The 26,110-nt window shown below is 44.6% G+C and overlaps 1 protein-coding gene across 9 annotated transcripts in view; it reads right to left on the bottom strand.

The window, feature by feature from the left end:
- Positions 1-252: 252 nt before the first annotated feature.
- The window catches only part of ADD1 (adducin 1), a 50,762-nt gene continuing 24,904 nt past the window's right edge, over positions 253-26,110 (bottom strand). The window contains exons 7-16 of one of the 9 annotated variants that reach the window (XM_063310581.1): positions 24,087-24,230; positions 23,897-23,995; positions 23,448-23,624; positions 19,657-20,001; positions 16,988-17,089; positions 16,270-16,359; positions 15,592-15,684; positions 7,280-7,436; positions 6,551-6,646; positions 253-1,310 (exon numbers count right to left, since the gene is read on the bottom strand). In XM_063310581.1, coding sequence (XP_063166651.1) covers positions 964-1,310; positions 6,551-6,646; positions 7,280-7,436; positions 15,592-15,684; positions 16,270-16,359; positions 16,988-17,089; positions 19,657-20,001; positions 23,448-23,624; positions 23,897-23,995; positions 24,087-24,230 — 1,650 coding nt within the window. In that variant the 3' untranslated portion in view covers positions 253-963. Of the gene's footprint in view, positions 1,311-3,761; positions 4,375-4,518; positions 5,785-6,550; positions 6,647-7,279; positions 7,437-15,591; positions 15,685-16,269; positions 16,360-16,987; positions 17,090-19,656; positions 20,002-23,447; positions 23,625-23,896; positions 23,996-24,086; positions 24,231-26,110 lie in introns of those variants that run through there. The other 8 variants (XM_063310584.1, XM_063310587.1, XM_063310589.1 and 5 more) reach the window with 8 other exon arrangements.

Here is a 26,110-nt window from a genome sequence, read left to right as displayed (position 1 = left end):
GTTTAAGGTCATCCAAGGCTGGCTAGATGCCAAGCCCTAATGGGGTGGAACCATTTCCATGAACTGTCAATGAGAGAAAAATGTCAGGGTCATCTGTGGATGTATAGAGGTGGCTCACTGTGGCTCTGGACTTCCGAACTGAGATTTGGACCAGGAGGGGTGCTGGGATTGCTGCCCACGCCCCACTGCCGCATCTGCAACTGAAACCATCTAGGAGAACGAGGACCCACACAAATAAAGGGAGCCAGTCTGTGCCTGCTATGAATAAATTTTATTTCCAAGGAAGTGAATTTATCCTTCATTTGCTTAAGTGTGACTGCGTACAATACTTTGCTAGAAAACAAATTAGTAAAATAGCTGATTATTCTGTGGAAAAGGCTGTATTAAGCTGAATAGAAAACAGGCAGGGGATGAGCAAGATAATGCCACAAGTTACTTCATTCTTTGACACAGGAACAGGCTCTGGTCTCAGCGATGCCACAACACCAAGCAAGGCAGACAGCAGTCGCGCAGCCCTGGGCAACGGGCCAGCTAACTGATGGCACAACGCAGGAGCAGACGCCCAGGGCGGCGGCATGAACGGGCCCTGCTCCACCAAGACTCAAAGCCACTCGCGCCAGAGCAAGGAAGAACGGGCGCGGGGAGTGAGCAGAGAGCAGCCGCCTCCGCACAGAAAGCCCCGGGGGGTTCCGAGGTCTACACCGGGCGCTCGCCGTCCTCCACGGGAGCCCGGGAGCCCTTCCTTAATGTGCTCGGGACAATCCCTGCTTAGCTGCTTTTGCACACACAGGATTAGCACCTTCTGCTTGCTAAATTTCAATTATAAACTCAATCAGCCAAGCTATAGTGTTATTTGTTGTTTTTTTACAAGAAAGACCAAACAAAAGCACACAGTAAAATCTGATACATTCCAGTGGTTAATAAGCGTAAGTTGCTTAAACACGACAGCCTTTCGGAGGGGCTTTAGGACTCGCCCTTCTTCTTGTTCTTCTTCAGGAAGGAGGGCGTGCGGAACTTCTTCTTCTTCTTGGAGGGGGACTTCCCCGGGGACTCATCACTGCCCGCTTCAGCCGCCGGCCCCTCCTCGGCCAGGGGGGAAGGGGGTGCCTCGCTGGGGGGGGGGCGGGGCCAGGGGCTGTCGGGAGGACCCTCCTGTGGGGGCGGGGCGGGGTCTTGGCTGGCGGGGTCCCCGTCGTCCTCCTCCTTGGCCGCAAAGGCTTCCGAAGGCTCGTCTGGTGGGGGGTCTGGGAGGCTCGTCTGGGCAGTCACAGCTTCGATGCCCTCGCGGCCCATCTGGCTGGGCGGCCCTTCTGGTGAGCAAGCGACAGGGAAGGCGGGTTAATCGCTCCCTCTTCCCTAAGCCCTCTGGCCTCGGCCTCTGTGCCACAGGGAACACGAACTCCTCCAGGGGAAAATCCCACGAGGCCCCATCAGCATGGCGGCGGCAGCAGAGGAGAAGCCGCAGGTGTTACCGGAGAAAAGGAAGCAGCCGGCAAGGCGGGGAGGGGCCCACGGGCCATGCTGGTTCTCCCCCCGGAAGGGGCCCACCGTCCTCCTCTGAGGGTTCGGTGGTGCCTGCAGAAGCCTATGCCGCCACTTGTCAGACATGGCAGCGGCAGCAGCGGCAGCAGCAGCACCAAGCTAGAATTCACGGGGACAGGGAAAGGGCACGCTTACCCAGCGCGAACACTTGAGGGGGCCCTCCTCGTTTTGCCAACTTTACTGGCTTCAGGGGAAGGATCGAGTGGGCCCAATCCGCGTAAACACGGCTCTACATAAACACAGCTGCCTTCCAGGTGGAAGTGTGGAGAACCGTGTTATGGTTTCACCGCTCTTTTCCAAGGGGAAGAGAGGCCCACAGAATATGCTCAAAGTAAGTGATAAACTTCAGTGCCAGCTATCACTGCTGGACCGACTAATGGTGCCACCTCCCGCCAATGGGGAGATTTGCATTTTTGAATGATCCAGAATGAGGGGGGCAAAGGATACTTACACCACAGACGGATGGAGAAATCCCAGGGGCCCCTTAGCCATGTATTCCCACATCTGCCCAAAGGGACACCACGCTGCGGTGCCCACAAGTGCCCAAGATCGCTATGCCCACGCCAGCCTCCAGCCTCGCCCAGAGCAGCCTCTGGGTTTAGCGAGAGCCCTGGAAACAAGGCCCGGCTTCTACTTCCTGTTCCCTTGAATGGCTCGTCTCGTCTGAGGAGCACGAAGGACTTTCTCCCAGCAGGAGCCGCTCCCCCCTCCTGTTTCGGGGGATTAAGGAATGGCAAAGTCTGCAAAGTCATGGGCACAGTGTAGTTCTCTCGGGGGCCTTATTATGAAAAACCACCTGCCCTCCCTCCAGCTCACAAGCTGCCCTGGCCTCTCCCCGCCTCCCCTGAATCAGCCACGGCGGTAAAACGGGAAGCATTTTCCTGACTGGTGTGCGCGCCTGTTTCGTTTTTATAAAGAAATTCAGGGACACACACATGCACCTTGGTTGCCACTCAGGCAAACCTAAGTTTTGATATTCTGAAAGCCTAATGAGGGGTTGCACGTGCAAGAGGAAAACCCGGCTCTGCATGGAGGCCCAAAGCACGGGGAGGGGAGGCGTGCAGAGGAGGGGAACGAGACCCCGCGTCCTCCAGGAGCTGGCTTTCCAAACTTTTATGAGCAAAGCAGGGGAGAACACACCAGTCTGCTGCAATGGGTGCTTCCCTTCTGGTCTTTCTGCTGAGGTGAGGTGAAGGCGTTCTTTGGGAAAAAAAGAAGGGCAACTGACCCTGGGCTGAGGGGCAGGGCAGGGCCAGGGCAGGGATCCCCTCTGCCAGGCAGGCAGGCTGCACATTAACGGTCTGCTGAAGACCTGCACGCAAGGACGCAGCAGAAGAACCCCTGACAGACACCAAGGTGGTAGCGTTCCTCACTTCAAAACACACGAACTAATCCCCATGGTGGAAAAAAGACAGTTCTTGTCCATCCTGTTAGACCCAAGAGGAGGACACTTTCAACAAAAAACTCGGTTTAATAAATTCTGGAACTGTTTCATGTTATGCTCATTTTATGTACATGGCAGACATTTAAAAGGTGAGTAAATCAGGAGATGAGAAAGTATTCTTACAGAGATCTAGCCAAACCATTCTCCTTTTCTAAGGTTTCTTTCTAAGCAGAAGTGAGGTCTTAGAATCTGTTTTCGTGATCAAATTTAGGGATTTCAGTAGAGATTTACCATTCTGCAGGATGTAATATTGTGTTCCCTCCTTTATATTTTATTTATTTGTATTTAAACAATTCTGTATATTGTATGTTTTTATTTCAAGTTTAGAATTTGTTAGCACAGTGATGATAATAACTTCAAACTCAGCAAACCAAAAACTGTTAGAAGTTTTAAACTGGGTTAAGTAATTTAAAAGCAGAGAGAAAGGAGAAAGCCATTTGGCAGATTAAAAGCTCAAATTGCTGAAAATACTTCACAAGTCCTCTTTAACACCTTTTGTTTTCATTTTTTAATGCTCCAGTTACAGATGCAGAAAAACATTTTTTTTCTAAAATATAAGATGCCTGTTGACAAGGCTATAGAGAACACCAAAAAGTTACTTTAAAAAATCATCATCTTGCTTATTAGATTATACCCAAAGGAAAGTTAGAGACTAAAAAAAAAATTTGGAACCCAGTGAAAGCCTGTAAAGCAGTGCTACTAATTCTTCATAACCCTCATGAAATATGAAGCCATTCCAGTGGATTTAAAAATAGAAAAGGGATGGGGTGTTTCCATCTTAAAGAAATTATATGAAGTTCTGCCACCGTGCATAGAAGGGAAAAGCAGATCATCAGATCTGCAGTTTATTCTGGTTTCTCTACCTGGAGCATCATGTGTGGTGGACCTGCTCAGTCAGATGTACCTCCTCCTGGGGAAAGCACATTCGCCACTTGGAAAAAGAGAAGGGATGGGATTGATTCTAACACAGTGCACCTATTTAATATATTCTTATTTCTCTCCTAAGGTAAGTTCAGATCATTGTTACGATATAAGAAGCAATACAACCCTAGCTTACTTCTTTTTTTCCCTCTGAGAAAAGTAAGTTGTTTGAAGCAAAAGTCGGTTGTCTGTCCTGGGTTACAGCTCTAAGACCCAAACATACCTACACATCTGATCTAGATTACAAACTAGATGCACCTCTGATCTGCTTAGGCTGGCAAAGCAACTGAAATAGTTAAGCAAACTCAAAATATGCAAGTGCCTGACTAATCAAATCAACACAATGAGGAAGACATCAAAAAGAGGCAAAAAAATGAAGCAAAGCAGAGAAACAACGCAGGGCAAGCAGGGAGGGAAACATCATGATACTTACTACGGCAACAGGTACTCTTTAGCATATCCAGCTCCTGTTTGTAAAGCAGCCACAGGAAGAAAAAAGCACAAGTAGAGAATCTATGCATCCATCACAGCCACTGGGTTAGAGTAAAAGAATGGCCAACACCATTCTTAGAGGTTACAGAATGAAATGGTGGGAACAGATAATTTTGTCACAGACAGCTGGCAAATCCCAGGGTACAAAGAAAAGAAAGACTTCTACTGGTTGCACATTCACCTGATGTTTACCAAGTCACAAAATATCATTGAAAGATGTCTCTGGCCTTGGCCTCATTGAGCAGAGACCTGAGGGGAAAGACATCTTTCTGCCTAAGTTAAAACAGAAGCGCAGAGGCCAACTGCAGAAACGCTACAGAAATGCCCGACCCAGACCTCAGCCTGATCCCGCAGCCTCTCCCCCCACCGCCCTTCCTCCCCCTCTCTCTCCAGGGAGAGGCAGCGCCATGCATCAGCCCATCCCGGACTCCCGATTCCCTGCTGGAGTGACTCCCCGGCCGAGCGGACAGAGGCATCCCTCGGCTGGCTAGCGGGAACACCTGTCCATGAGGGCTGCCACCCACGCCTGATGGACAGCCCCCGCGGCGTTTCAGCATTCCGGCCCAAACAGACTTCGGACCTGGTCGCCATTTCCTGGGGGCAGAACTGGGCTGATCAGACCCAGGAGAGCCCAGGCCGGAGGCGAGACGGGAAGCGGAAAAGAAGGCAACAGAAAAGCACTTCTATCCTGTGGCCAAGAAAACTGCATGGACGTGCCCCGGAAGTCCCCAGGAGTTTAGAATCTGTTCCAATTTGGTGACTAATTTCCTGAAAAGTCAGGATTCAGAATATGCAAGGATGTACACTATGACAAAACAAGAAACAGAATTTCCCCAATATTGTTGATGGCCTGGTTTTAGTTCCATAATTTCTTAGGAGCCAATTCTAATATAATATACATTTTATATCTACCATGAAAAAACCTTATGCTAATGGAAAATTTGAGGAAAGGAAGATCAGATTAGATCAGATCATAACCTTATTGAATATTGGAACAATTCAATAGTGTCGGAAAAATGCTCCGTATATTTTCAGGAAAAAAATAGACGTATTTCCTCATCAGCTGGTATAGACTTAATTATCCTGCAAAAACCACTGAGGTGCAGGAGACCTTCCTTCCCAAAATCATGACTGCAGAGAGAAGACCAAACTACTTCCAGATCTGTTGCCCTTGTTGCTATCAAAGGCAAACAATCCCAACAACCTAAACTGCATGTGTTCATCCACAGTGGCCACGCCTATACCCCCAGTCTTTCAGATTCCTGGTTTATAGGCCATGTCTTTTTAATTAACAAGAAAAGGGAATGGGCTGGAGTACCCTGAAGAGCTGGGCACTCTGATCTTGGCAGGCAAATCACATGGGGAAGACAAAGGCCCACAGATGGCTGCACGCAAAAGGATGACGTTTCAATACAGGGCTTTGCAGAATGGAAAAGCAAACACACAAACAAAGCTGGGGATTATCAGGAAGGGATTGGAAAAACCGAAGGTTGCCATTATGGTGGGGTTCTTTCTGAAACCTGTGAATGCTTCTGGAGGCTAAAGCTGGGAGGGGAGACTGTAACAGAGACCCTAGAGGTAAGATGAGAAGGTTGAGAACCTTTTCCATGAACTAAGGCCAACACCCTTTCTAGTACCAAAATTAAAGGGGAAATGGAAAAGCCACCCACAAACTAGATCAGCACGATTGAACAAGTTCTTCTCTCCCAGTTCAAGAACTAGGGATCAGACAATGAACGGGATGGCCCAGGCAAAAAAGGGGTGCTTCCAGCTACTGTATTCATGATGTCAATTAAGATGTGCCGCTGGATGATTTTTTTAAGAAACCCCGGAAAGTGGTTGTCACCCTTACTGGCAATTGAGAGTCAAATGAGTCCTCCCAGGTGCCAACAGGAAGAGCCAACGTTCCCTGTCGTGTCCTGCTCATGCCTCCCAGGGGCACTCAGTTTGCCAGAGACGGAGCATTGGGGCTACAGCCAGGCTGTTTGGGGGGTCCCTGGGCACATTTCTCTACCGCTGCAAACTCAGCAGCTGGCAGGTTTAGCTCTACCTTTCTACAGAGAAGAACAAATCCTCGGTCTTTTCTCCAAGGCATCTATGAATGGAAATGCAACACTCAGGAGCAACACTCAGACGCAGCCACCCACGTACCTTCCTCGAGTTTTACCGGAGTGCTGGGTGGGGTGCAAGCAAGAGTTTGGTCCGGAGAGCTCCTGTCTCCCTGCTGTCTGCCATCTTCAGAATCGTCTACAAAACATAACACAATTGACATCTTAAAAAAAAATCAAACTCGCTGTGAACAAAGGAAATCCAAATTGGGACAATCCTCCTTGGAGGGCGGCTCCTAGCGTGAATAAAGATCGCAGCACGAGGTGCCTTTTAACAGCTCTGGCCAGTGAGCCCAAGCCCTTCTCAACAGGGTTACTGCAGCCGGTGGGATGGAGGGCTGCGCACGACCTCCAGGGAGCCCAAAGGCTCTGCCACGAGGCACAGGCGTCCTGGCCCACCCGTAACTGCCTGTGGTGGAACAGCAGCAGGGAGCAGCGTTTCTGCCTGCCCCCTCAGCCACTTAAGCCCACCTGCTAGAAGAGCTGCTGCCCAGTTCTGCAGCTACTTCTCTCCTTTGCAGTTTTGCTGTAAACAGCTTCAGAAAACAAGTACAGCAAAGAATAAATGATTGTAGCACCATGGCTGGCATTCTGACTATGAATTAGAGGTAACTTTTCTAACAATGGCACAGTTGGACAAAGCGCATGATATGAATTCACAGGCACCATGAGCATCAGCCCCTGGGAACCCTGGAAAGCAGCCAGGCACGTTCAGCGATGTACTCCCTGCGTCCAAATACGACGCGATGCACAGTCGATGCAGTTCACAAACCTTCTGACCGCCTTTGCTTCCGTTCCACCTCTCTGCGGTACTCCTCCAGTTCTCGGTCTGAGAGTTTGTGGAAAGGGTTCGGCCCAGTCGTGCTGATGATGACTCGTGGCTGGTACTCTTTCTCAATGATGGCCTTTGATGCAGTCACCAACTCTCCCTAATCAGAAGAGGAGAAATTTCTTTCGCCATTTGATATGCAGGACACCGGATACGCTGGGGAGAAGCGGAAGGTCTCAGATCTAATTAAGCATAATCCAAGAGCTTAATTTAGTCTAGAGAGGAGAGATTGCCCTGTCGATCCTGCACCAGGAATCTAACACAGGCAACTTCTTAAAAAGCCCTAGTATGATCAAATTGCTACAAACTAGTCAACAGCTTTCTGATTAAGCTGCACCATAAATATTGCAAATAAACCACCAACTTGGGCGACTAGGTCGATGTGCGAGTGCTTCTGCTGGCTGAAGACTGAAGGGGGATTACGAGCACTCTCTGGACAGTCGTGGAAGAGGGCCCTCCCTCCCACCAGCCGTCAAGACTGCCTAAACAGGTTCCAAACTGGCAGGTGGAAAGAGGGATACACAAGAAGCCTAAACTCAGGCTCTGTACCTGTGAAGGTCTGGACATATTGTTCTGTCCCACCCAAATCCTGCAGTTAAAAAGGCAAGTTGAAAATTAGTGTTCACTAACAATTCCCTCAAACACCTGCAGTTTGCGTATAGTCCTAAACAGAGGGAGTAACATTCCCCTCGGCATGCTTTTCCGAGTCACAACTCTCCTATTGCGTATCCGGATAAGGGGCTTCCTCGTAACGTTAAGGACCCTTGGATGAAGCGGATTATCCGGACCCCCTTCAGTCTGGGCTCATCCCTCCCTCTCAGCAGTCCACAAGTCCCCGGAGACCGGCTCTGCGAGCAGGCCGGGGGGTCCTGGGGACACCTTGTGATGGCCCCCTTATGACAGTTAACACCATCCTCTCCTGTTTTGTGTGCTTTTTTATAGTTTTTAGTGATCGCTTTATAAGTATGTGTTTTCTTTTTAACTGAGTGTTGTACACTGCCCAGAATCACCCTCTGAGATGGGCGGCTACATAAATATGACACAACCAACCAATCTATCTTCTCCTGGCTTATCTCCTGTTATGATTGCACCTGTTCCCAGACACACATCTACAACTCCCAAGCACAGGCACTAGGCGTTCTGGACACTGGTGAGCGCCTTGGAGGAATGAGTGCTTATCAAGGTTCATATCTAGGTATGAACACAGAAAGGCATACAAGGTTCAGGCTGCTCAGTTAGGGAACAATTAAGTCCTATAGGGAGTTAAAATAGTTCATAAACATTTCAATCCAAGTTAAATGGATAAAACGTAGGCCACTGTAAACCCAAACCATACTGGGGAACACAGGCTGGCCGGGGTGGGGGGTGGGGGCTGAACACTCAGACCACAAGCGCACAGTCCTGGCTAAGTCTGCCCCCAAACCAAGCGAGTCTTTCCAGAGGCTTCTCTGAAGCAACCTGGAGGGTGAAGACACGGGGAGTGAGGTGAGCGAAGCAGACCCAAGAGAAAGTCAGAGGTACAGGGCCACAAATAGCGCAATGGGGCCCAATAGCAAAGGCAGAAGGAAAAGGCCACGGAAGCAGCTAGCCCACCTCACCACTATCAAGAGCCTGATGAACCAAGGTTCATGCGGACTTTCTGCTGAGACCTGGGGAAGCGCCCCCCCCCCCCCAGCAGCATTCCCAAATCCAACAGGGACTCTACCACCAGACGATACAGTTCCGTGAAAAAGCATGTTTGTGTATCTTTGCCACTGACTATCATCAGAAATTCATGTGAGTCCTACTGATACACAATGGGGGTCTGAGGCAACAATACTGAAGTTTAGTGTTTGTTTCATTTACTTCTTAAACAAAGTCACCCACAAAATGCAACGTGCCAGTCTGAAAAAGTAACGGTCCCCTTTGGCTCAGTAGCTGGTTGCACCACCTCGCACTGCAATAACTGCAGCTAATTGTTTTGTGAAATTGGCAGGCAATCGTGCGTATCTTCACTCTGGGCAGAAATGGAACTCAGTAACACCTGAGGGGTCTCTAGCATGCGCTGCTTGTTTCAGGCCCTGCCAGAATAGTCTTTGTGGCTCAGGACTGGATGACGTGACTATTCCAGCGATTTTGCCTTCTTCATCACTCCAGTAGTCCTGCCTGTACATTTGTCTGTCTGGCTGCAGGACCCGTTTGCACCTCAGCTGATGGACAGATAGCCCAAAACTCTACTGTGGAGTTCTCTGATACAAAGCAGGGTTCACACTTCCTTCAACAACGTGGGAAGTCCTTCAGGTCCTGAGCACCCCCAATCTTTGTGCTTGGCAGCTGGTATGAAGCCCTTGCTATGGAACACAGTGTTTGATTTCCACCAGGCTGAGCGCAGCCCCCAAAGTTCCATTTTGATCTCTTCTGTTTGTTCATTTTGCATTTTGTAAATTGATAAACATAAACAATCACAATATACTGTGTGTATGTGTATACACACACACACACACACACACACAGACAAGGCTGGCTCAAATCAGACCTACCATTTAATGAAGTACTTGCACAACGTACCCTAGTTACCCCTTTGAATGAACTGGAGGGTCATTACTTTTTCACACTGGAAAAAATACACAAAAACATACCTCCCCACCCCCATCTTGAGCTGAAAGGTAAGCTGACTACCACAAAATGTAACTTGCCATGTCTTCACAGGATTTTAAAGGATTGCTGAAAGTAAGGGCTGGGAGAGATTTTGCAGATCGACACGCGGCCGCTGTATCAGCCACGGATGGCTGCTCAGCGTCAGTTTCAAGCCTTCGATAAAGAGGAGTCCACCATCTACTGAGATTGTGAGGAGGACATTCTTTTTGTTTCCAACTCCATTCTACTTCCTTGTCGTTTAAATCCGTTGTTTCTTCTCGTCTTCTGGAAGAGCTCTAACCAATTCTGCCCCCCCTTCTACACGACAGCTCTTCGGACGCTTAAAGAGAGCTATCCTGTCTCCCCGCAGCCTGTATCCAATGCTTGTCCAGGATTGTATTCACATTTTGTTTTCTGGTTGCATCTGCACCACAGTGTTGGCTCAAGCTTGGCTCTTGATCCATCAAGACCACCAGATGTTTCTCTTGCCCAGTATCCAGGAATCCAGAACAGCGAGGCCCTAGAATCTATTCTGAAGCCCCAGAGTATACAGCCTAAACGGGCTTGGGCCTCTGGGTCCGTTTTCCATCCCCTCCGCTCGGCTTTTCTTTCTCCTTTGGCACTTCTGTCCTTCCACAAGGGTTCCTTCTGTCCCCATAAATAATTGTCCACCTTCCCTGATCGGGTAAGAGGTGAACAGATTTGCCTTTAGTCCAGTTCTAGGAGGACAATCAGCTTGCACGTGCAGTGTGTGTGTAGTTCTTCGGGCTTCAGGGAGGATAACAAGCCGAGCACATCTTCTGCAGCTAACAAAAGCAGCTCCCTTATCTACGTGTTCCTCAAGTTAACAGTTGGCAAACCAAAGCGTCTCCCCCTTGACCTCCCCTGCCACACTTCTGTCTGCTGTTTGCGTTCATTTACCCAGTTAGCGCCCTCTCTGGGGAACTGGCTTCCTTATGTGTCCCCTGAAGCTGCCTCAAGCCAGGACAGCAACGAACAGGGAACAGCTAGCAGCTGCAGTCCCTCCTCTTCCTCCTCTTCTCAGTGGAACTCCCTTGCCAAGAGCACCAATCTTAAAGTGAACATTTTTTTGTGTACTGAATTTGCCCTTTTATACAACTATCTATCTATCTATCTATCTATCTATCTATCTATCTATCTATCTATCTATCTATCTATCTAAAAATCAACATTGATACCTTAACAGCAGCTATCCATCAAAAGTTTTAACTTCAAGTGAATTAGAAACTTGAGGATCACAAAATAAAAGGGTTTTAAGGACCTTGGAGATCATTTAACCCCCAGCGCAGGAATTCACTACTACAGCACCTGCAGCAGACAGCCACCACTCTGTTTATGCACTTCCAGCAAAGAGGGATCTACCACCTCCTGAGGAAATCTGTTCCACCGCTGAACGGCTCCCATGAGATTTGAGAGCAGAGTAAATGGCAAAAAGTGAGCCTGGTCTTGGCTGCCATTAAATAAGTACAGAGCAGGCTGGACACAACTATATACATCAATGGCTCCACATCAAGCTGGAGGGGATCATGCGCTGCTAAACTTATTTATAAATGGGCTGGACAAGGAGTTAGATTTTGCAGGCTGCACAGAGATGGGAGGGGAGGGAACAGCAGATACATTAGAGGATTGTACCAGGAGTCCAGAGGATCCTGACAAGCTGGAAAAATGGACAGAAACCAACAAAATAAATGACCCAGGCTCTCATCAATTCACAGTCAGGCCCCTGTAATGCACTCCACGTGGGACTGCCTCGGAAGATGACCCAGAAACTGCCCGATGGAAAACGCAGCAGCCAGGTAGTTGGCAGGCAAGAGTGACTGCTGCAGCCTCATGCCTGTTCTACCATCTGTGCACAGCAGCCGACAGGTTCTGGTCTGGACATAGCAAGCTCTGGTTCTGGTCCCCAGAACAGGTCAGGTTTCCGTCCATGAGATGGAATCCGCTGCCACAGCCCCCAATTTGGGGAACATCTTCCTTCATTCGTTACTGTAGGGCTGCCAAGACAATGGTTTCACTGGACTTTTGAGAAACAATCTGGATTAACCAACTGGCGGGATCTTACTTTTTGTATTTTGGTTATCTTTATTGTTTATACTGCCCCAGTTTGCAGATATGGGTTGGCGGGTGATGGGGACAGCACTAGTTCTATTTTATGATTGCAGAGAAACGCCCAGGGTCTGGGCCTGTAACTGGATGAGCAGTTAAGGGGCGGGGGCTTAAGTGCCTTAAGCAGTTCAGGCGGACTGTCTGGGGAATGGCCTCTCCTGTTCCAACAGATCTAGGGAAGCAGAACAGCCCTTCTGAGGATGCCATGGCTGTCTGAATTCTTCCTACAGAACTGTGTTCTGTCCCAACTGTCCAACTATTTAGAAAACAGCAAATATGGATCTTTTCCACTATGTTTTTACCTACTAACTGATTTTGACAGCTAACCAAGCTTAATGTGTCAGTTGCAATGACTTTAACTGACCTGCTTAAGCAGGAATGCAGCTGTTGTGTCCTCAGCATTTCCACAATTTACTTAAGAAGTTAGTGAAAAAAATGAGATAATGTGATTTGGTTACACTTGTTCTTGACAAATCCACAATGGCCTCTAGTAATCGTAGCTTTTTCATTGCTTTATCATCAGTTTTGATATTTATTTACTTGGCTTCTAGGGCACGCATCTCACCTTAGTGACTCTGTTGGTAGAATCTTCCCTGCTGTGATTGCCAGACTGACTGATCAGTTTTTCTCTGAATCTCTCCCCTCCTCATCTGAAGAGATGGGCACCATTTGCCCTCTTTCAGTTCTCTGATACTTCACCTCTTCTCTGACCTAATACATTCAGGAAATTCTTCCAGAACCCCAAGATACAGTTCATCTCATTCAAACTCAACAGACATTCCCTGACCAGCTTCTATTAACCATGAAATGCAACCCAGTCTCTTCAACTTGCTATTCACAGGTGGCTGGCAGAACACAAATCTCCTTCCTGAAGCCAAAATAGGAGTTCAATGGTTGTTTTTCTTTTTGGCTTCAGCCATCTCTCTTTACTCAATTATGAAATGAATTTGGGCATGGTGTGGTCCTAGATGGTTGGACTTAAGGCAGGGATGAGACTGTATATGAACGAAGGTCAGAACTCAAACATGGTACCTACCACCTTACAGTTTTGGTGTCTGACCTCTGCTCTTCATCTGGAATCGCCCTGGATTCTGTTTGTGCTAATTGTTGTGACTGACCCTGATCCTCGTCTTACTGCTGAGTTTTCTATGTTTGCCTTGACCCCTTGGCGGCTCTATAGAACTGCTTTAAAGCGAGAAACACAGTTGTTCGTTCAGCAACAGTAACCTTTTTGTTTTTTAAAAATAATTTTATTAAAAATTGTAATTGTGATAGTAAAAACTAATACAAACTAGAAAGAGTAAAAAGAGTAAAAAGTGCAGAGAAAAAAACATACAGAAAGGAAGAAAAGAAAGAAAACTAAGAATATAGTAAAGGAAGAGAAAAACTATATAAAGAAGTGACTTCCAACCTTCATCACAACAAGTATAAACTATTTTAGTAACTTTTCACCTCCTCTTAATTTACAATCAATGATCTCTTCATCCCATATCCCATCTCTTATCTATAAACAAATCCATAAAGCATCATCATTTCAGTCCTGGTGTCAGCAAAGTCCATTAAGGGTTGCCAGAAATAACGCATCTATTTTAACCTTGATCAAATAAACCAACCTTATATTCCTTCCTTTTACTTCTAACAACCTTAATCTCTAGTCCATTCAGGTAATATCGTAGAACTTGATTTCGTTTCATTTCTTTTTTTGCCCCTTCTCACAAGATTCATCCAAGCTTTAACAAACCTCTTTTGTAAATCCAGTATAAAAAGAATTATCCAGGTTACCCTCTTGTTTTATCATTTGTAATTCCCTGTTTATTTTTAAAGCATCAACCAATTTCTTTTGCATGCCCAATGAGACATCTTTTTCCATGTCACTCTTGTAGCCTGTGATTTATAGATCTGCTTTCGGTGTCAACTCGGTCTCTGTCTTGTCAGATAAAACTTGTTCCTCTTCTCTTGCTATTTCTTCCAGAACATCTTTTGGACATAGTCTATCCACAGAAGCAAACATTGCTATTGACATTGTTGATATTAACTTCTGATTCCATTTTTTAAAAGTGTCTTTCAGTATTTCCAATGTTATAATATTTTGTGTCATTCTGTAGCTGTTAGTCAGGTTTATATATTTATCTCCTTTAATTAAAATCTTTAGTTCCCTCTATTAATTAATTAATTAAAATTGCTTCTCTCTATTATGTCTTAGAAAAAATTCAGAACAAGTCCACTTTCCCACAGGATAGATTATTTATAATTAATTTCAAAATCTTATTTCGAATTTATCTGGACCTTTAATCCATTTATAACTTCCTAAAATGAAAGTCTTAATTAGCTTTTTGCTGTTTATTTCAATTTTTAAAAAATTCTTAAGCTTATAGTTAAAATTTTCTTTCATTAAGGATTGAAGACAGACTCACCTTCAATTTACAGATTTGTCAATCCAAAGGTCTCTAATAGCTGAAAACTAGTTAACAAGCAATTTCCGAATGTGATTAAAAAGGAGGTATGCAAACTTAGTGTCCTTTTAAAGGCACTAACTGCAGTTTGAGCAAGATGTCTATTCCCTCATCTCCCAGTGCTCAAAACCCGCCAGAGGCCACTTTCTTGCAGTCTCCTTGAGAGGAACAACCATCTGGAGCACTTGCAGACTCCCGTCCTCTCTTTGTCTGGAGAGGTTCAAAGAGCCGGTCTACTCTCCAGCTCTTTGTTCTTCGCCATGGTTGTTGGCTCCACTTTTTTGCAAAGCCATCTTTGGTCCGTCATTTCTTTCTCCAGAAGCCAGCAGCAGTAACCTTTGGATGGATCAGAACTTAGCAATTCTCAGTAAAGGCATTACAGATCATTCCTGGGGAAAATGCTAGAATGTGTGACTGTTGCCATTTCATGTAATATACAACCTGGTTGCCTGGGGAAAGATGGGCCACCTCACTAATTCTATGATCTCTTCATAGCTTTTGATGTGGTTGACCAAGAAATTATGCCTCAGAACTGTTGCAAGTTACAGAGTTATACTGGAGATTTTGGAGAGCAAAGATGCACAACCTACAGCCCAGGGCCACATGAAACTCTGCGGGGTCAGGCTCCCTGCACCCTCCCCGGATTCTATTACCAACCAGTAACAAAGCCCAAGGTACAGCCTTTGGTCACCTCCTGTGGCTTCATCTGTAAATGAGACATGTCTGTGTGTGTGTGCGTGTGCGCAAGTGTGCATGGGAAGATACGGCATGTGGTAAAAGACTTCAGGTAACCACAAATGGACCGCCGGGGGTCCATTAACACACAATTCTACTTCTAGGTATCAGGCAGGACTATTCTTGATTAAAGCTGTGGCTATTTGGGGTAGGGCACGTTTAAAATGAAATTACTCAAAGAATCCTATAAGCCTTCACAGATCCTTCTTAAAATCAAAACCACACCCGACGTAGAGATTCCGTTGTACGAACAACAACACAAATTATAGTAAGGAGGTTACAAGTGAAAGAGCATTGAGAGCAGTAGGACAGTGCAGTAAGTACCTTTCTAACAGAGACAGATTTAGCTGGACTAAAGGCCTGCTCTGTGGGATCGAGCCCTTCAATTGTTTCCGTACAGTCTGAGAGGGGAGCATCCTGAAACAGGAAATTGAGTAGACAGAGCAAACCAAGCTCGGGCTTAGATCATCAGCTAAAAGCATTATGACATGGGCTAACAGCATGCAGAAAACATTTAGTGTCGATACGCAAGCAGCATGCAGAGGAACCCTAAACTCCGCCTCAGCGATTCCTGGCCAGGTTGACAATATGTAGTTAGACCCTAGAAAGTATATTAGACATAACCTGCATCTCTTAGTGTTGATTTATCCAAGGTTATGTGGTGGGTGTTTTTCTTTTAGAAGGTAATAGGCTTTTTTAGTGCTCCACATTACCTAACAAATACACCCATTTCAACGAAGGTGTCCCTGCAACTTGAGTGCAGGAGCACCACACAGCCTACCTGGTGCCCTGCGACCAGCACACCACTTGGACACCCTCCCGCTGCGTTGCTGAACCCTCGGTGGGGCTGTAGAGACAGCACAGGGTTACCTCTTGTACTTACCTGATAGAGAGTTTCTTTCTCTCGATTAAAGAATAATTTCACAGGGACACATTAGGTGATAGCAGAAAGATACCACGATTTCATGCAGAGTGTCACTGGAAGCCACTTGGTGCTCTCACCTGGACGAGGCTCCTGTCCACTACAACCCCGGAAAGGACTTGAGACTGTGGGCCAGCCGTTTTAATGTCTTGCAGGTTTTGTTCCCTGATCTGTCAAAGAAAAAGATGTACCAAGTGGGCCACAGGCAGGCTAAGCAAAAGGCTGGGCTGAGCTCCACATGTAGTAGTTTCACGTCAGGCTTGTTCAAGCTGGCCAAGCTACATATTCATTACTTCTACCTGATTAAATCTACTTAGAAGCATGCAAAACATCTTGGATCCTGCGCTAAGCCCTAATTTGTTTCATTCCAAATGTACTTAGCCTGAACGGGCGTTCATTTAGCAGGTACCCGGAGGAGGCTCACCAAACAGTGGGGCAGGGATAGGTTGGTTCTCCAAACCAAAGCTCGGGATGCATTCAAAATTCAAATGTGGATCCCCCCCCCCGATACTGCCAAACACGGACTGGTCTCAAATCACAATCCCTGGCACCTTTACCCTGGTTCTTGCCAAGTTCAAGAAAAGGGCAGGGACTTTCTTGAGCAGGTATAGCCAACTCCAGTCAGTCTTACACAGCAAAGTTGCAGCTTCCCATCAGCAAACTGACAATTTGGCTGGGCCTGAGCAGTCCCCCTTCTCCAGAGGTTTCCACAATGGGCAATGACAGAGAAGGTGCATCTCTCCCAACAGTTCAGGCCAAGAAACAACCAAAGAAGACCCATCCCTTGGCACTACAAACCTTGTTCCGCATTTCTTGGACCTCCTTTGGGTTAGTGTTCAACGGAACGAACAGGTTTTGGGTGGCGGATGGGGCAGTCCTATGGCCCTCCTCTTTAGTCCACTGCAAACAACAGCATGAAACAACCATATTAAAAAAAAGGGCTGAAATATCCAGCATCTTCAAACCAGCAAGGTTATTGTACAGGAGATCATGCAAGAGTCAACAACGGAGAACTGAAGCAATGATTATGTTTTCCTAGAAATAAAAGAACAACTGCCCGTCAGTTTTGAAACAGCTGATGAACTGTGTGGTATGTGTTCAATATAAAAATACCAAACACGGGAATGTGGCACCTAGAAACGGTATTAAGATGCCTCAAGGGGGCTTCTTCAGCAATGCAGACAACTAACGCATCACAAGACTATAATCAGAATACCCTCCCAAAGTAGGTTATTTTGCTGTGCATATCAATTATCCAGGGCTACAATGTAAAGCTTTGTTCATGGGAATAAATCCCTCTTAACCCAGCAGGGCGCAGTCAGCCTGTTGAGTGCCAGGCTATTAATCAGATGGACTAGATGACTGAAATATAAAATCAGAAAAGGAACTTTTCTTCAACCAACTTTAACCATCCACATCATTGATTCACTTCCCTGGTACTTTTAATACATCAAAGCGAACAGAAACCACAAGATGACAGAAATATGAAAAGCAGCATGATAATAACCAGGCTAGGTGGATAATTCTGTCCCATGAAGAAAGAGTGGGCATCACCAAAGTTTAAATTCAAAATAAAACTCAGAGTATAAATTTCAAAACTGTTTTTACACAGACAAATAGATGGAGCAGCCTAACAGAAGAGTTTGGTGATGTCGCATGTTTTATATAAAGCTTACAGCTTCATATATTAAAAAATAACACATCTCTGAAGCTTAAAAGAAAAGCATTTACAAAGGTTTTTTTTGCAGGAGGTTGCTTAATTTAGCCACTAAACTTAGTAGGTTAGAAGTACGTTTGTGCTACCAATATGAATATGTGATTTCTTCTTTCGAAAGGGTATGCTTGGCCCCATTAATAAACAAGTGTTATTGCAGAGATAGGCTCTGAACTCTGAATCAAATCTGTTTTACACTTTTACATAAATACTATTCCTCCCAAAAATAATTCTAAGACAAAAAGCCAGAAATAGAACTCCTTAAAAAGCAACATAATTTTAAAATGTTTTGCAAATATGAAGTAAAAAAATGAAATGAACATGGAGCTATGGATACTCACTGGTTCTTATCTTTTCACATAAAAATAACTCCAGCTTTTTATTAAAGATATTTAACAACAATGTTAAGAACCTTAGCATACTGGATCAAAAAAAAAAAAAAACACACAATTTTTAAAAATCAAATACACACACCAGAGTTACTGGATAGGGATTACAAGTTGTTCTACTAAAATATCAAAATCAGATGGTATTCAAGTGATGTTTTCAGTTTGCATTATCCTAGGTCTTCACCTCTATATGTGTGCTTAAGAAAATATAAAACTCTTATACACATTTGATTTTGTTATTTCCAAAAGAAGTGATATTTCAAAGTCCGACAGTCTAGCATTTAAAAAAGGAAAAAAAAATCACCCACAATCAAAGAATTTCTCCTGTGTTTTTTCCTGTGGATTTCTAGACATAATAGTGTGTAAGAGCAACTACATTCCCCAATAAAAATTCTGAAAGGAAAAAGACAGCAACCCAAGTTTAGGGAGCATTGGACTTTGCATTGAGAGAGAAAATATATGCAACAGAAAACAGGAACCAAACGTAACCATTTTTGAACAGTATTTCTCATGCTGAATTCTAACGGTGCTACCCTTTGAAGAGCAATGAAGGACTTGAGGAGGTTCTCCTGCTCAGCTCTAGAGCAATCCAGCATCATCCGCCAGCAACATGCACACCTGGATTTTATACCACTATCTCCAAGCAGTTGTTCACTATCCACCTCGACGGCATTGAAACCCTTCGCCAAGACTGAAGGGCCCTTTGCAGGCAGCACCATCGGCCCAGTTCCTGACCACACCTGAGCCGCACTTTAGTCATGCCACACCCGGCTGACCCTGCAGGAAAGACTCTTCCGTTACGGCCACCTACTCACATGCAACATTTCATGCAGAAGGGTGTGAACCCTGGGAGGCTTCAGGATCCGTTTAAAAAGATGGTGGACGGGAGCAGGGAGGATGGAGCACTTTGGAGGACATACAATTCATAAATTATTCAGCTAAAACAGATGTTGACAGATTCCAAAGCAAACCCATCAATTTTGTTTAATGCAGAATGCGTCTAAAGGCAAGTTACTCCTTTAGGTAGAAGGCCAAGATAGCCCCAATCATAAGACTTTCTGTTTAGAATAAGTATTGAGTTTAACCGGAATAGGTTTCCAGAAAATGTTGTAATACTTGTCTCCCTTAAAGCAGCTGAAGTAACGGGCACACGTAAAACATAACTAAGGGGCCGCCAAATCACTATTTGCTGGAGACACAGAAATGGTTCTTTCCCGCTCAGATCAGAAGCATCTGGTTTCTCGGATGGAGCAGTGGGGCGGGACATCCATCCGCCAGGCTGTTTCCCATCCAAAGCCTCCCAGCGCCTGCCACCAACAGTCGCTCTACATCATCTAACTATGAACAGTAAGGTAGGCACAGACCAAGCAGTTGGTAATACAGCTTGGCACGCAGACACCGGACGAGAGAGACTGCAGCAAGGGTTTCACGTGATCGTGTGTAATGTTCGTCCACACCTTAGTCTTCGACTTGGGGCTGCCGCCATCCTGCCCTTCTTCAGCTGTATCATCCCCTCGGCCAGAATTTAGCCACCTTGCCTTCTCTCGCTGCTGTTTCTGAAAACTATGCCTCAGAGGAGAGCAAGTGCCCGAGTCCCCATCACTAGCAAAAGAGTACCCCGTGACGGTAGCAGGAATCTCCGCCTCACTGTATTTTTTAGTCTTCTCCCTCAGAGCAGGGCATCGATAAGGATAGCCAGTCCTGTAGCCCTGAAGAAACAGCACAGCAAAGGACTTCGTCAAGAATGCCCAGCATTCATTAGAGCACAGCAATTTCCTCTCTACTTCCTTGTCTGTGTGGTTTTGTCCTTGAACTTCACTTCAACACACACACAGAATCAAAGCATACACTTTGTCATGAGCACATTTATACCCCTGATTGTCAGTCCAAAACGTTTTTCTATAAAACACCCACTGTAAGTGCAAGTTGCATTTAAGAGTAAAAATCATTAACTGGTGGTCAATCCTACACTGATGTTCAAAACTGAAAGGACACCTGTGTTCTGTAAACGACCACCCTGATGGGAAAGGCCAAGAGAAGCCTGTCTCTGCCTTCCCTCCTTCTCCAGGGGGCTCCTAAGGAGAAGACCTTCGTGGTGCTGGCTGCTCACTGCTACTACCACTCCGCACTATCAGGGTTCATTCTGAAGTTACCCTCAAGGAGGCCTCTCAGCAGTTGTCATTTGGGGGAGAGAAATGCTTTGATCTCCAAAACCCTGTTTAATCTTCTATACCTTTGCCAATAGTTTCCCAGCTAGATGGCAGGTATCATAGTTAATAATAATGGAATTATGTAATCTTGTCAAAATGGAAACAGAGTACAATAATGCAGACTTAAATCTCATCATGCTGATTCTTCCTCCAATATCTGTTCTCAACTGATTGCCTCAGTTTGTGTTTGACTATTACAGTTGTAATCAAAATCATTCAACCCCCATTGCAAATCAGGTTGATTCTCAAAATGTACAGACTTTCAGCTGTTTGCAATGAACAAATCAAACAAAAGCAATTGAAATAGCTCAACACAAGGAATGCTTCAAGTGGTGTCCCCAAAGTCAACTGAAAATGCAACTTATCATGACTTCTCTAGTCTCAAAATTACTCAACCCCTTCATGGCAAGCATCTTCAGTACTTAGTAGAGCACCCTTTTGCTGTTATGACCTGCTGCAAATGAGATGTATAGCCAGACACCAGCTTCTGGCAGTGATCCTGTGGAATCTTAGCCCACTCCTCATGAGCAATGGCCTCCAGTTCAGTAATATTCTTGGGTTTGCGTGCTGCAACCGCCTTCTTCAAAACTCACCAGAGATTTTCTATGGGGTTCAAGTCAGGTGACTGTGATGGCCACTGTAGAATCTTCCAGGACTTCTTCTGCATCCAAGCCTTAGTGGAATTTGAGGTATGCTTGGGATCACTGTCCTGTTGGAAGGTCCAAGGACGCCCAAGCTTCAGCTTCCTTACAGACGGCATGACGTTTTCTCCTGGGATTTCCTGATACTTCAATGAATCCATCTTCCCATCCACACGCTGCAGGTTTCCAGTGTCAGAGGATGCAAAGCAGCCCCAGAGCATCACTGCACCACCACGCTTAATTGTAGGCAAAGTGTTCTTTTCAGCGTATGCTTCATTCTTCTTCCTCCAGACATACTGCTGATCCATTGGGCCGAAAAGTTCTGGTTTTGTTTCATCGCTCCACAGAACAGAATCCCCAAACTTCTGTGGCTTGTTTATATGATTTTGAGCATATCAGAGACGACTTTTCTTGTGCTTTTGGGTCAGTAGTGGTGTACATCTTGGAGTTCTGGCATGGGAACCTTCTGTGTTTAGTGAGCGCCTTACTGTGCTCACTGAAACCTCAGTGCCTGTTGCCACCAAGTCTTGCTGCAGGTCTTTTGCAGTCACTCGAGGGTTTTTCTCCACCTGCCTTCTCAGAAATCTGGTTGCACCCACTGACAGCTTCCTTCTTCTGCCCCATCCAGGTAGTGTCACCATGTTCCTTCAACTGTGAACTTGCGAACTACGCTTCCAACAGTGTCTCTAGGAACATTCAGTGCCTTTGCTATATTTTTGTATCCTGTTCCTTGTTTGCGAAGGGCGATGATCTCTTACCTTTTTGGACCATCCTTTTGACTTAGCCAGACTGTTATTTCTAACATGCAGTCAAACGTGACACTCAACAAACCCATAGCCAGTTCAGGTATTTCATGTGTTCCTGCTCAAGCACACCTGGTGCAACTAATGAAGCCCCTGATTAGTTGCATCAGACATGCTTGAGACAATACCTGTTTTGCATTCTGTACGTGTGCTGTTGTGACAGATTCTATTCAGGGGGTTGACTAATTCTGAGACTGCAGAAGTCATTGTAAGTTGCACTTTCAGTTGAATTTGGGGGCACCACTTGAAGCATTTGTTGTGTTGAGCTATTTCAATTGCTTTTGTTTGATTTGTTCATTGCAAACAGCTGAAAGTCTGTACATTTTGAGAATCAACCTGATTTGCAATGGGGTTTGAATAATTTTGATTATAACTGTATCTATCATACCCTGCAAGAAAGGTCATAACCAGGCTGACTGAGGATGGCAGAACATAGAACAAGGCATCTGCAAACCACCAAGTTGAGGAAGGATGATTTTCAGACAAGAGAAACTAATCCTTTCCTGTAACTGAAAAGGTGAATGAAGCCCTGGACACCAGGAAACAGACCAAAAATTGGCCAAAACTAAACAGGATCGAACAATGCAGTTGGCACATATCCTATATTAATTATGCAGCCATAATCGCTGCAAAGTATTATGTATTTTGATTCTCTTTCAGAAGATAGACATAGCAATCAGTGGTAAGTACCTGACCTGACCTCTGAACTGAACCCGCTTCTAGATCACATAACCAGATTCCTTCCAGGGTCTCAATTCCAACTGCCATTCTCATGACAACATCATTGCCCTCTAGCATATGTGGCAAGAGACCTCTCTGGTTTGAAGCATGGAAAGCTGTGGGATTATCCACACTGTTCTGCTGAACAGTGGAGAGCTCTACTCAATTGTATGGAGGGTCCACACCTTCCTCCCCAACTAAATAACAAGGGAAAGTTTGGAACTGGTCATTTCAACAGAGGGCAGCCATGGACATGACAAATATCTATGTTGGCCTTTCCTTGTGGTTCCAGTTTCCTTAAACTTCCTGGGAAGGAACCGAATAAATCCAGAATGAAGGATACAGTTCTGAATGTGGAAGTAAAGCCTGCTGATGTATTTCCAAGAAAATGAATTGTGGAGTACTTGGTGCTCTTTGGGTTTGGTGGTTTGTTTGCAGACGTTTCATTACCCAACTAGTTGGGTAATGGAACGTTCAACCCTAAACCACAGTTCAACCCTGAGCTACAGATATTATCTTCTGTTGGAGGAAAATGAATATTAAAATTTGCTGAAGGATCCCTTTGCAGCTGTGATGATCACTCAAGCTTTGACTATCTTGTTTCGCTTTCAAATGCACTCTCCTTAAGGAAGGACAGGACACTGAGGTTGCTAGCCTCCACAAAAGCTTTGTGATATTAAGAGACATCTATCAATCTATATCTACCTACCTACCTACCAATTTGTATAGCTGTTCATCTCACTTATAGTGACTCTATACTTAGCAGCGGAGTCTACCTTACCAAATTATCGAGCATTCGCATAAGGGCTTCAAATTCCTGTTCTCCAGTTTGCCACTTGGGGTAAGATGCTGTCCCCTCCCCTGCTGCAGACTCATGACAGTGAGGCCTGGCTTTATATTTGCTAGGATCCAATAGCACTAAGTTGTCTGCCCCTCCTGCACTTGCCAGCGTTCGTACCTTAAAGCAAGCAGAAGAGAAATAATAATAATAAGAAGAAATAAATCAAGCACAATATAATGTCTAATCTGTGTTACATGCCACATTACAACTTCTCTAGTCAAATTTACTCTTTAATTAAACAATGCAGAAATTGCAATCTTTCAATATTAAACTAAAGCTCTGCTATACCTTTTCAGCAGGTTCCCTTATTATACTGTCCTCAGCTACTTGTGTTACAAGTATTCTCAAACCAATATAAAATAGGTAGATCAATACATAATATTGCTTACTTGGATCTCACATGCCACAACCAAATTGCGAATATAATAGAAAGCCTCTTCCACACTTTCTCCAACTGATACCAAGCCATGGTTTCTGAGTATGAGAACCTGGAGGAGAACAGAAAGAAAGATGCTGCATGTCAGAGAAATTCCACATTTTCCGCTAGTTCCTTGTAAGTGGAATTGTGTGGGTACTCACCTTGCTTTTGGGGCCCAGATTCTTCTGAATCAAGGCTTTCTCCTCCTCATTCACAAGAATTCCATGGTAATCGTGGTAAGCCACTTCTCCGAGAGACAAAGCCTCCGGTGAGATGGGCAAGAGACCACGTTTCATTGCAGATACCTGAGAGCATGACAATGGATTTCACTGATATAAGTGCCCCAATCAGTAGCATCCTCCCTATACAATTTCTGCTCTCAAAGGAAAGACAACCATGGCGGGAGAACAAATTCTCTCATCTAGAAAAGCCATCTCTAAAACTCATTTTTGAGAATGGATGGAGTTCTCAATCATGAGTGCTTTTTAACCCAAGATAATAAGCCAAAGAATAACATTGAATAAAATTTAAACTGTGAAGGGAAAATTAGAAACCAAAAAAGCTTCCCACAAGATTAATGAGAAATTATGTTTATAGTGAAAATGTGATTTTTTAAAAAACAATACATTTTGGTTACACAAGAAACCCCAAAACGGTGTACCATGTCATACCCTTATGGAATCCACAAAGCCAACATCCAATCTTTGTGGGAAAAACATGCACAGCTTTAGATGGTGACACTTCCTTTAGCAACAAGGAGTAACCCTAACAGTGAGGTTCCATTTTCTCCATTTGAACACTACCGACATGTATGGACTGACGGAAACCAAAATTTTTGGCAATGGTTTTGTTGCACTTTCAAGCTTTGCGAGCTGAGGTGTAAGGGTAGCACAGTCCAGCCCACATTTTGCCAACTTCTCAACTAGGAATTCACTGGAGATTCTGTTGAGTGCTCTTCAGGTTATTCCATTAACTGGAATAAGTCTATTTTCTACAGGATGTAATTGTCTATGCTCTGTAAGAATTGAGATCTTACATTTGTTTGCACTCATTTAAATAGCTTGAAATAATTATTCCTAGAAAGATTTCTTTGCTGCTAAAGGTTAAGTTTTGATTTGAACTATCCCAGGTTGATACGAATATAAATAGTTTGGCTAAAAGTCCCCATGGGTCTACGGGGAAGAATAAATGATATTATCCAAGACTGGTATCTATTCTTTGAAGAATCCCTGTTAATTCCTGTTCAATATTTAACTTAGATCAATAAAATACTGAAAAAAAGTTTTCATCAAATGGTCAGACCTGAAGGTTTTATCTAAATTATGATTGCCACATTAATATGAGGGGTTCAATTTTTGTGATTTCCAGCTACTCCACTGGGCTTATACTTTGACCTCTACTACTCTGCAGAATTTAAGTAATCTATCTCAAAAATCATTATGGGCACAAGTTATTATTTGCCACCTTAATATTTTGGCAGGGACTTGATTCCTGTTTTGGTTTTCAGTTAGTTTTTTTCTTTGTATGAAAAGCCACAAGACAAATATGGATAATGTTGGGAAGGAGACTCAACATTTATCCAAACTCTTACAAAAACTGACATTATGGGACAATCCTAGCCTGAAAATTGCTGGTAAATATTTCTGGAAACCATGGGCAAAAATTGGCATCAATGATATTTAGTCAGTTTACTGTCAATTAGTCTTTTAAAACATGTTACGTTTTGAAAAAAGAATTTCAAATTCCTAAAATTGCTGAATAGCAATCTATTCAACTAAACAACTTTTGATTTTACAGCTTTGGTCTGACACATTCGCGAAGTCTGAAATTCCTAGACCATTGGAACTATTAGGAAAAGTCTTCTCAAATTTATAATTAATATTATCTACCACTGAAAAATTGTAGTAAGACAGGTAAGGGATGCAGGCAACTGAGAACAGTATGTTGGAAAATCCTGCTGATACAAACCAATAGGCTAGAATTTTAAAGAATGTTAAATTAGTATTCTGTAATCTCAAGATACGATTAATTCAGCAACAGATTATTTTACTGAATACCCCAGAGGATGCATAGCAAAAATCCAGTTTCAACCTGTGTATGTTGGAAGTGCAATATTTCAAAGGAACTGACTCATATGTTTTTGGCTTGCTCTATGTTGGCCCTGTTTTAATATTCATAAAGTTAA

The sequence above is a fragment of the Candoia aspera genome, chromosome 8 (genome assembly GCF_035149785.1).
Source record: "Candoia aspera isolate rCanAsp1 chromosome 8, rCanAsp1.hap2, whole genome shotgun sequence".
NCBI classification, from domain to species: domain Eukaryota; kingdom Metazoa; phylum Chordata; class Lepidosauria; order Squamata; family Boidae; genus Candoia; species Candoia aspera.
Note: the sequence above shows the minus strand (reverse complement) of the source record. Positions and strands in the feature narration are given on the sequence as shown.